Source organism: Anser brachyrhynchus (genome assembly GCF_964034855.1).
Source record: "Anser brachyrhynchus genome assembly, chromosome: 2".
NCBI classification, from domain to species: Eukaryota; Metazoa; Chordata; class Aves; order Anseriformes; family Anatidae; genus Anser; species Anser brachyrhynchus.
Window position 1 is genome coordinate 38,892,111 of NC_137695.1, and position 11,383 is coordinate 38,903,493.

General features: G+C 37.7%; 1 protein-coding gene across 6 annotated transcripts in view; it reads right to left on the reverse strand.

Annotated features, from left to right (window-relative positions):
* SATB1 (SATB homeobox 1) overlaps positions 1 to 11,383 on the reverse strand; it is a 93,192-nt gene that overhangs the window by 39,640 nt on the left and 42,169 nt on the right. For all 6 annotated transcript variants that reach the window (XM_080580996.1, XM_080580995.1, XM_080580999.1 and 3 more), the window contains exons 6-7: positions 7,227 to 7,338; positions 4,246 to 4,700 (exon numbers count right to left, since the gene is read on the reverse strand). In XM_080580996.1, coding sequence (XP_080437122.1) covers positions 4,246 to 4,700; positions 7,227 to 7,338 — 567 coding nt within the window. The remainder of the gene's footprint in view (positions 1 to 4,245; positions 4,701 to 7,226; positions 7,339 to 11,383) is intronic.

Here is an 11,383-nt window from a genome sequence, read left to right on the forward strand (position 1 = left end):
GACGATGGAGATGAGAGGTCACCTCCGTACAGCAGAACCTGAGCTCAAGCAACAAATGTTATGGTTGAAAGTGTACACAAACAAAGACAGGCAATTCGGAGTTACAGTTCCAACCACAACCATGACTAACACCTCCTCACTTGCGCAGCACGTAGATGTCACCGTGCCATGCACTAGGTTAAGTTATGCCTTCAAGTCAAATGTCAGACTCGCTGGTGGGAACCAAAGCTTTCCATTTCCTGACTCATGTTTGCATTTACAAACACTGCAGAAATGGGAGAGGAGTTTGTTTATTTGTCTAAGACTCTGAAGGTGGTTCAGAGGAACAAATGCCGATGCTCCTCTCCAGCTCTTTCAAGAAGAACCAAGCAGCGTGAAAAGCCTCCTGGTTTAACAGGAGCTCTGCAGGGGCAGACCGAGCCTATCTGCTGGGGGGAGTCTGTGGGACAGGCTGGAGCAGGGGCACTGCGCTTCGCTGCATCCTCTCAAGGGCTACCCTGCATCGGTGCTGTCACCGCATGGCTGCCTGGTGCCACCTGGACCAGCAAGCTGATCGCAAACACCATTTCTGCCCAGCAAAGTGCCTGGGAAAAAGCTGAACCATCCAGTATACCGACAGCAGCTGGAAAAGATATTAAATTTATTAATTCAGCTGAATGGCAACTGAAATGTAATTTACTGAAATTTTCTGAATGTATAGCTCAATTTACCAAAATTGCTCTAGCAAGTTGAGAGACTGGCGCACACATTTGGTAGCCAAGATTGAGGTGAAACTTGGACCTGCTTGCACAGATCCTGACTCAACAAACTTTTCCAGGGTGCATTACAAAGGGATACTAACAGGATTCAGCCTGTTTCTTTGCAGCCAGTGAGCTGGAATAGCAACTGCTGAAGGACAAATAAAACTTCAGACCTGACTGTGCACTGAAGCCTTCCTAGTAGGACTACTGTGAAATTTCTTGCAAGGAGAGGCGTTCCAGCCTCCAAAGCTACTTCTGCTGCCCACAACAATTGTGCTATTGTGCACGTATGGTGCACGCAAGTTATAGCTTTCCGGCCTCCTCTTTGATTAAACTTCGCAAGGCACATTCCTGAAAAATGCACGGTTTTGAAACTACCATTTTGAAGGTAAGGGTAGGGTGGAAATTATCCAAGAAGAGATTAAGAACACTGAACACCCTTACAATTTTCTTAGGTGTGGCTGAGGTTTTTTCTGTCCTATTAATAGACATTAATTTAGAAACAAAAAAAAAAAACAACAACAAAAAACACCAAACGATTTAGTTCTCAGTAGTAATTTTACCATTTTTTTTCCCTTTGGGCAAAACGGAAGCAGAAATATTTCCAGGCAACACTTTTGCCCCAAAATAAAAATTAAAAAAAATCTTGAAAATGATGGCCAAATGATGAACTACTATGCTAAGCTGGTAGAACCACCCCTCGCTTACCCCCTGCACCCTCCCCCCCAAACAAAACCACAAATTCTGTATTCATACTATAGAGCAGAAATGTGTAAAATGACGTACCAACATATTCAGCCAATTCAACTGAAGTTCATCTTTATTACCAAAATACTAAGCTAAATTACTCTGAGTTTACAATTCACTTCCTTCCGTAACTTTTACAGTGAAAGCAAATCTCTCTCCTCATCTGAGACCATATCTTAACATCAGATTTTTTTTTTTTTTGGTGCAGAACTCCTGACTGATTTCGGTGAGGTCTTCTGCCTTCAACAACTGATGGCACGATATGGTCCCTTGACACGGCACAAATATGCTTATAGCAGTTTCAAAAATGTCAGTGGTAAGCCTGAGCTAGCTTTTTATCTCAGAAAACAGTAGATAAATTTAAACAAGCATTTTCACTTGCTTTAGCAAAAAAAAAAAAAAGTCAGAAGATATTACATCAATATTAGAAAATAACTTCGAAACAGCAACAGTTATTAAAGTGCTGCCTTAATTTTAGTTAAATGCGATATATCCTTGAACAAGCTGTGATAAATTCTGAAGCACAGCAAGCAAAACAAATTTCTGTGCTTTCATATAAAAACCACAGGTGACTATACCTGTACTTATACTTGGATGTTAGCTATTCCCGTCGGTACAATGACAATTTTCAGCTTTGCAAAGGTGAAGTGTGCCAAAATCGAACTCCTCTGGAATTCAGTGGGGCTTCACTTGCATATGAAAAGTATACTTATTTCTTCACCATACTGAGGCTAATGTTGCCTAGGCTCCTAGTATTTTTCCTTTCTATTCCCTACGTTGGTCACAATAAGTAACAAATACTGCAAATAGTTATGTAGCTAACTGCAAATACTAATTTGATTAGCTAACACAATTTGTAGGATATGGGGATACTACTCTGTGTTCTTTCAAGTTGATTTGGTTGAATATTGCCAAAATATATTATGTATATATATATTTCATATCTTTTTCCTGGATTTTTTTCAACGTTCATTTTTCGATTTCTTCCCAGTTTTGGGTCACTTTGAACAACACATTCTTCCTAGCTGGTTAACTACAATGTCTGTGGAAGAACTGAACTTTAAACAAATATTTAATAACTTTGGTAGTAAGAAAAATGTCTGGTAGTCAGGAATCAGTATTTGCACTAGAAATCTGGCTCTACTGTTGCTTTCATCCCATCTCTAGAGTATCTTTATGCAGCATGTCATATAAATTCAATGTCCAGTCAGAACGAATTGTCCTTGTACTTCAGATAAATACTGTTCAAAAACAAGCAATAGACCAAAAACTGCATGAGAAAATTGAACAAATGATTTTGGATGGGGGAGGAAGCTGAGAGAAAAAAAAACAAGCTGTTTTTAGACAAGTCTGAGAAAGAAGTAAATAATAAATTATTTATTTTCTGAATTATTTGGCAGCTGCAAACCGTGGTAACTTGAAACTACTATTAGTATTTTGATACTTTAGAGTATCAATACCCAAAATATTACTTATTGTATTAAACAAATCTCTGTGTCGCTTATTTATAAATATAACAACTGACACTGCCTGAATTTATGTAACCTGCATGAGTTCATGTATGCCATGAAATTTGGTATAAAAGACCCAAATCTTCAAAGTCTCCTCTACTGTTAAGAGGAAAGACACAAGGACACATACACAGCTCTACAGAGAATTCACCCCATAACTGTACTTCCTTTCAGCAGAAGGGTGTAAAAAATAAAGGTAATAATAATTCTGAATGATTACCAATAACATGCTGATTCAAATCTGGTACAAGTGCATAAGAAATAATTTTTATTCTCTAAGTCAGAAACATCAACATTTCAAGAGAATCCCAAATTATAATTTTTTATTATATTCTACAGTGGGCAAATACTTGTTCCCTAAGTTAAAAATGTGGAATCCAAAACAAATTTACCTACGTCCTTTAAAAATATTTCTTAGAGGAAATCCTATTTTATTTTCTGTTAAAACAGACTTTTTAAATTTTGAGATCTTATTTGCTTTGGGTATACTGACGTTTCTTTCATAACTTCTGCTTGATTAAATTCCACGCAACATGGCATTAAGTTAAATTCATAAAGCAGAATAAATTATAACAGGGTTAGCTTCTAAAACAGGTGTAAAAAATAACACATTTTAGTGTTACTTATCAGCTTTGCTAGGGCTAGTTTTTTCTGTATTGAAGAGCTGAAGTATATGCTCTGACGTGGACATCGGCAATCTCAGAAACTACTGTTTTTGCAACAAACTGCAAAAACACATGAGAGCAGAAGATCTAAAAATAAAGCTTTTATTTCTTTAAATTAGGTCTTTTCAGAAAGTTCCTATGAGTCATGTTATTAAGACTTTCACTAGAAAATAATAAACACAAATAAGGAAAAGAAAACCAGTAGTTCAGTGCATGCATGTGGTCAGTACCAGCATACCTTTACAACACAAGGGCAATCTGTTGGGTGACTTTGTGAATGATCACAAAGAGCTGTTCATTCCCTTTCCAGGGAAGATGGAGAGGAACCAAAATATCTCTAAAAACAGTGCGTATTTCCACAAACCTATCACCGCGGATTTCTGTACTGTATCAACATGGACACTGGTCCTACAAGGAAGTGTGGTTCCTTCACAGGAGCTAAGTGACAAGACAGAATTGAGGACAGAGACTTAAAAGGCGATAATTACTAAATATGTAAATTAATTAATGAGAGAGAAAGAAAAAAAGAGAGAGAAAGAGAAGAGGCTGCTAGATTTAAAAGAGTAAGAAAAAAAGACTGACCTGAGTTCGGTTAAAAGCCACGCGTGCAAATACTGCCTGTGAGATTCCTGCTCGTTTCAGTTCATCACGGACCCACTGGTAGATTTCGGAAGACACCTCTGTGTTTGTTGAGACCTGCTGCTCCAACGGCTTGTTCATGGATCTACTGACAGGAGGAGGGTGGTTCAAGTACTGTTGGTTTAAGGACTGCTGGGCTAGAAGTCTGTTCACTGCATACTGCTGGTTCAGCAACTGGGCCATTACCAGCTGCTGATTTACCAGCTGAGGGCTAATGGGAGTAGATACAAGTCCAGGGTGCAGGTTTGGAAGCGGGGTCCGAACTGATGGTTGACTACCATGAGAAAGCTGAACAGGGGATGGAGGCTGTTCGGCTGTGTTCCCTGGGACCGGCTGCTGACCGAAGTTGACATGGTTGGCACCTTGCTGGGATAGTTCAGAAAGGCTATCCATCTCAACTATGGTGGAAAAGAAACATTGAAAAAGCCAACATAAGACTGAAAATCACAAACTTCATGATCCTTGCAAGACACGCTAACAAAAATATATAAATACAAAATAGCTCAACATTCATGGTTGAGCTTACAGTATTCTCCAGCCTAGATCAGTAAGTCCATAAGATCACTGTTGCTGTTATTTGCCTTCAAAATATCTACAAATAATGGTGCAGTGGATATTTAAACAAAAAAACAAAAACCCACCACCAACAAAAAACACAACAAATTGCCCATCACTGTCACCAAGCTATTGGAGGAACCAGCAGAACATCAGAGCCAAAACAATGTGCTGGAAAGCACATATGGCAAAGGAGTCACTGCTAGAGAGCTCTGCAAAAGTGCAATGCACCAATTGCCAACCAAACCAGGAGCATGTGGCTACAGAGGGCATTCCCACAGTGATGGATGCAGGGTGCTTCAGGCACGGCAGCAAACAACCAGAAGTGGGGCAAAGATGGGAAGTCCCTCTGTATGCTGCAGAAGTGGCAAGTAAAATGGTGAGAGTATCTGTGCAAAGAGTAAGGAGGATTGTTACTGGAAAACTCACCCAGACTGGAGAGAGAAGCCCCAGTGACTAGTTTTGCTTCTCCTGTGGGGTCCCTGCCACTACATCTGCAGTTCCCAGCCACTGGAAATCTGTAACAAGCAGGGTGTGGTGTAGACCTCCCCATGCTTGCTAATTTCTAGATGCAGCATCAATTGTATGGGACTGCTAGGAACTAGTATAATTTATGTAAATTACACAGATGGGCTGCTTTATCTTGCAACCATGTACGCATGTGTTTTTTTTTTTCAGTGACTTGCAACATGGTTGATTTTTTTTCCTATATCAACTCATTTGCCTTGACACACCCTCCTTTTTAATTAACAACACAGTTTTTTAAACTACAAGAGTTCTTCCAGCTCCTCTGTCATGTGTGATAAGACAATATAGAATAACTCTAGCTTAATGTAAAGGAGTCTCACTTTTACCAGTATACATCACTTTTTCATTTTAAACAACCTCAGTTTTAGAGGTTTAGCAATGCTGGTCTGGAAATAGATTTAAGAAAACATGCTTTATTTAAAAACCAAAGAACTAGTATCTTCATGAAAGTGTTGTAGCTATTTTTTCTTATACAGTAAATCATATTTAACAAGGATTAGGCAATATCTGTGCTTTTCATAGTGACTATGAGCTTCACTAACAGGTATTCAGTACAAAACACCCTTTTCTCCACAAAAGAAACTGGAAGAAGAAATCAACACCTGGACTCCCACCCACAGCCTGCCCTACCCTGTTGTCCTAAGCAGGAATACATGCACACGTTTCTCGTGTCCCCAGATGAACAGATGATGATGAAACTGTCTTGGTAGGTCCCATAAGGAGAATTCTGCAGGGGCTGCCCCATGCATGGGCCTCACAGCAGGAGTGCCGCTGCAATGGGGCTGGAAGGAGGTGCTGTGGGATGGTCAGCCCCCATGCAGGCACTCTGCTGACATGGACCGCCTCAAACCAAGTGCAGTCATGCAGGTCCTCAGAAGGCTATACACCCTCAGAGCAGTTCAACGTTGCACACAAGGTACAAAGTAGATGAAGGAGAGAAGCCGCCTATTTCCACCAGCGGAAAGTAGAGATCAACCCAAGTGGGCCATTCATTTGGAACAGTAATTCAAGCAATTATCACAAAAGTGATTCATTGTCTTCATTACAGCCTTAAGCTATAAAAGGCAAGGAACCCGTTTTGGTAGATGAATGATTTTTCTCCAAATACTAACAGCTAAGTCAGGCTCAAAATTCAGTCCAAACTGAGGTACCATTTCTTCATTCTGCTGAAAACTATGTAGAAATTTTCTGACATAAAATGTTCAAAATTATGTTAATAGGTTTAATAAATAGTTTTAAAAAGGGACAACATAGAAAGATAAAAGATATTGTAGAATTAATATGTCCAGTGATGTATTTTCCTCTCCAGTAGTTTACTCATGATTACTACAACAAGCAAACAATCGTCACAACAACTATTTGCTAATATGAATTGAAATCAGGGTCCAAAAGTTAGAGAAATATATGAATTCATGAAATTATAGCATTCTTCTTGGAATGCAGTGATAGTTATAGAAGCCTTTTTCTTTAAATATACATTAGCCAGAGCAAAAAAAAAAAAAAAATACATACATTAAAGAAACCAGCCCATCACAGTTCCAGGAACAAGTTTTTTAAACAATTATTCTGGGCTGTAGAAGATCTCTAGATTTACAGAATGACAGCTTTACATCTCTGGCAAACCAAGTCAGTTTGGCTGTTTCAATAGCAAATATTTATTTAAATGAATTCTTTCACTATATATGTACTTTCTACATCTACTCATCAAAAGCATCCTAAACTTATCATGAAGGGGCCTGGCTTCTTATATGACTGTGACAGACCTCAATTTGACACATAATGGTATGTATACACCATCATGGTAATTTCTTTTTTTTTTTTTTTTTTCTTTTTTTGCTTACCCATCATATCTTTTGCCTTCTTGAAATGTTTATACCACCTTCCAAATTCCTGACATTTTGCTGCTGAGACATTTGCATAGTAAGTGCTGTTCACAATGGAAGAAATCATACTCTGCGTGAAAAGGGGAGAAGAAAAAAATAATCTGTAATACAGAGCAGTACAAGTCAAAGCACAAATTATTTCAATTGTTGAAACCATTATATTTTTAGAGTTTGAGAACCATATTGCATTTTGATCCTGTTGTCCAAAACCTTTTAAAAAACTCATTAATTGAGCATAAAACCAAACCAAGGTTTATTATAAATGAGAGCAAAAAAATCAGATGTACTAAGGGAAGAACAAAGTTATCGACCAAGAAATATCAGGCCATGGGATGGGCTCTGGATGGAAAATGCTAATCATGAAAGTGCCTTTTGTTTGTGCTATTTCTGCTTTTAAATTTGATTGACCCTTCATGTACCAACACAAGTTTACAGGCATACAAATGCTACACTGAGTCCAGATATGTAACGATGCCCAAGAAATCCATGCCCATTCCCTTTGTGCCACTTACATACAGAGCAGAACCTGGAAAATCACAGGACCAAAGTTTATCTGAATGTGTTATTGGTAGGGTAAAACAAAATGATTTCTAGAAGGATAAAATACACACGTAACCACCTAAATCAAACCCAAACTTGCTTTTCCTAAAGAGGGCATTTTAAGTGATTCACAGAAAGAGGCATATGAAACTCTCATTGTCATATCTAATTCTGTAAGTGAATATTAGGTATAAAATAGACTAAAGGATGATAGAGATTTTTTTTTTTCCTCAAAGGTTCTCGAGATATCAAATAGCTACAGTGAGAAATTTACCTTCTGCTCAGTTTTAACCAATTTTAAAACAGTGGAATTTACAATGCCTAAAACTTTCAGTTCTAGTACATTCTTTTTAAAAAAATCAATTAAAACCAAGCCTTTCAAAATGAGGTGCTGCTCCAACATGAAAATTATATCCGGTTTATGATACATAAATAACAAAATTAGCAAATATAATTCCAATAGAGTGAACTTTGCCACCCTTTAGATTTCTATGAGGAAAGTAGATACTTTTAGCTTAACTAGAGGAATCATCCAACATATTGAGAAAACAATGACATTCAAAAAGACAAAGCTTTGATTATTTTGTTTCTTTGCTATTCAGCATGTAACATTTAGCTATATTTGTGCTGTCATAAAATCAATGTACAGCATGAACTCTTTGTTAAAAAAATTGCAATAACCACTAGAAGAAACAGTTTGGAGTAAAAATGCAATAAATATTACTCTAAGTCTTCTCTTATAAGGCTAGTTCAGCTTCTGATTAAAAGGACCTTGATTATTGATCTTAGTGAAGTTCATTATAACCATTTGTTTTCTAACATTACTCAGTAACATGCTATTTGTAGAGTCTCAGAATTGCTAGAGTGAGGCGGTACTAACTTACACCAAATGTAGATACCTTTTACCCATCAGGTAGCTATTTTAGTGTTTTTCTGAATCACCAAAATTCTTACCATTCCTTGATATTAATCTGGCACTTCTGAAATTAACTATAAGCATTTTGCCAGTGATATAAAAGGAGATTGAAATCTTAATAGACTACTGCAACTTTAGCCTGAATGACCTGAACCAAGCTCAGCTGAACCCAATTTCAATTTCTAACATAATAGCAGTACCATTAACGTCTGCAACTTACAAAATTATTGTTTAAGCTCTTTTACAGATTAAACCACTTAAAACATGGGTACATGATATAAATTGTGTGATTAAAAAAAGCTTCTGTAGACCTGAACTGACAAATTATATGAATGTACAGTTACTGTATATGCAAAACTTGCAGATCTGCATGTGCAAAATGGGCAACTGCAACTTTCCCATATTTGCATGTATTTTGTGGATGGCATTTAGACTTCAGGGTGGTTTTCCTTTATTTTATTTTGTCTATCTCAGATGTCCTCTCCTGCCCAAGTAACTTTATTAAGCATGAAAACATGTAGATGGATAATAATTTTAATAAATTACCTATTACCTATGAATATGGTTGTCTAGGATTTCCTATTCCACCCTTCCATGTCATTTTACAAAGATATGCCAATGACATGGCAGTTTGTGATATCCCCTGCTTCTTCAGAAACAAATTTAATGCAGTTAATTTATTTTACAACCAAATAGGGGACTAGTCTGTTTAAATAACAGTGTTAGGAATTTCAGCTTCTTTGACACAATGTGAATCTGATACTCTGATGGCTAAATAGCGAGATTTTATTCTAAATCTTCAAAGTAGATAAAAAAAATATCATAGACATTACCTACACATTTTAAAATGAAAATTATCCTGCTTTTTCTTTGAGAACACTCATGCAAACTTTCTAGCAGTATTACATACACTAAGAATCCTCATCAGGAAGAATCAATGATTTATTTACTAATTCACTGAAGGCAAAATTTTACAAGCCAGATAAAATATTACTATCTTGTTAACTCAGAAAATAACTTGACAACACTGCATTTCATTGTTTCTATTCCTTACATATTATCTTGTCATCAAATCTTCAGTCACATCAGTGCAGAGAGATGCACTTTGCTATAGAAATTCCTATATAATTCTTGTTGCTGTGTAATTCTTATATGTTTTAGTGACAGTCTATCTATACAGATGCCCACTATGCTTAGGGACTAAAACTGAATATAAAACCCTCTAAGTTAATGTTATTCAGAGATTTGCACTCTAGACTAGAGGTACATTGTTTAACAAGTTTTCCTTATTTCTCCGGTCACTACATGTGAGGAGCTCCCAATGTCTGGCTTTAGGCTTATCAGTAATCAGAGGGGGCATGACTGTATTTGAAGCATACTCAGGTACTACTGTACATAGGTATTGCTTATCTGTGAGCCCCAGAGGCAGACACTTTCCACGTACAAGGATGACGAATATAAATGCATCACACAAATATCAGGCATATTCAAATGCATCACATTCATCACTCATAATTTCATTTCTTTTTCACACGTCGCCAAGAAAATTGATAGAATGCAAAAACTGGTCACAGATCCACAGTCTTAACACATCTCCTAGAAGTTTACCCTTGAAAGCAAGTTGCAAGACTTCAAGATCACAAATTTCCCTCTCTCACCTCCCTCCATCGCTCCCCCCAGACACGGCGCTTACAGTCCTGCTCTGAGAATCAGAAGATCTAGTCTGAAATGGTGCCACCTTCACAGAAATCCCACTATTCTGGAATGATACCATCTGCTGCAGCCCAAGTGCTCTTTTTTTAGCCAAATAAGTTAATTATAATTAGGCATCCAACAACTGTGTGGAGGTAGGGGTAGAATTCGCTGCGAAGTTCAGCTGAGGTTCATTCCATGTAGCTTGAACCAAATCCCATTCTCTCGGGGATATTAAATATCAGAGAATTGAAAACTAGGCACCATGATTTCTCAAATAAGTTGGGGAACTCTCTGGGGAAAGACCTTAAATCTCAGCCAGAATTGCTTTTATATGCCCATCAAGTAAAAACTGATAAAACAGCAGCATCAGTCACTTTTCATGTTGTGTCAGAAACTAATGCAAGGTGTGTCCTGCAAGCCAAGGGAAGGACTCGTGCCTTTCATGCTGGCCAGTCGCTTCAGCCACCAGCACAGGTGCTATGAGGGAGGCATTTGTGAGTCATTTCCTGTAGTACTACTCTCAGACCAGGTGAAGCATTGTTCAATCATTGCTAAAAGTATACTGTTGTCCTTTTTGCAAAACAACAAAAACAATGTTAATCAGGTTAATTCAATCATCTAAACCAAAACTGTTCATGCTTTTCTGCCAAATCAACCAACCACAGCAAAATCTGTTATCAGTGATTGCTCAGCTTCCAGTCAAAAAAGCTTTTAACCCCCACAGTCCCAAAACTTCCCCCTAAATAACCTTAAAATTATTTTTATATGGGCAGAATGAGGTTGTTTTCATGCCTCATGAAGGGGTAGTTGGGCTGCAGTATTTACACAAAACAAATACATGCTAACTGACTTAGCAGAGAGGAACAGGCACAGCAGCTTCCTAAAACAACAAGGCTGAATTAGATATTGGGGATTCCTGTGCAAATGAAGCATTTCCCTCAAAAGCAGCATTGTAACCCAAACT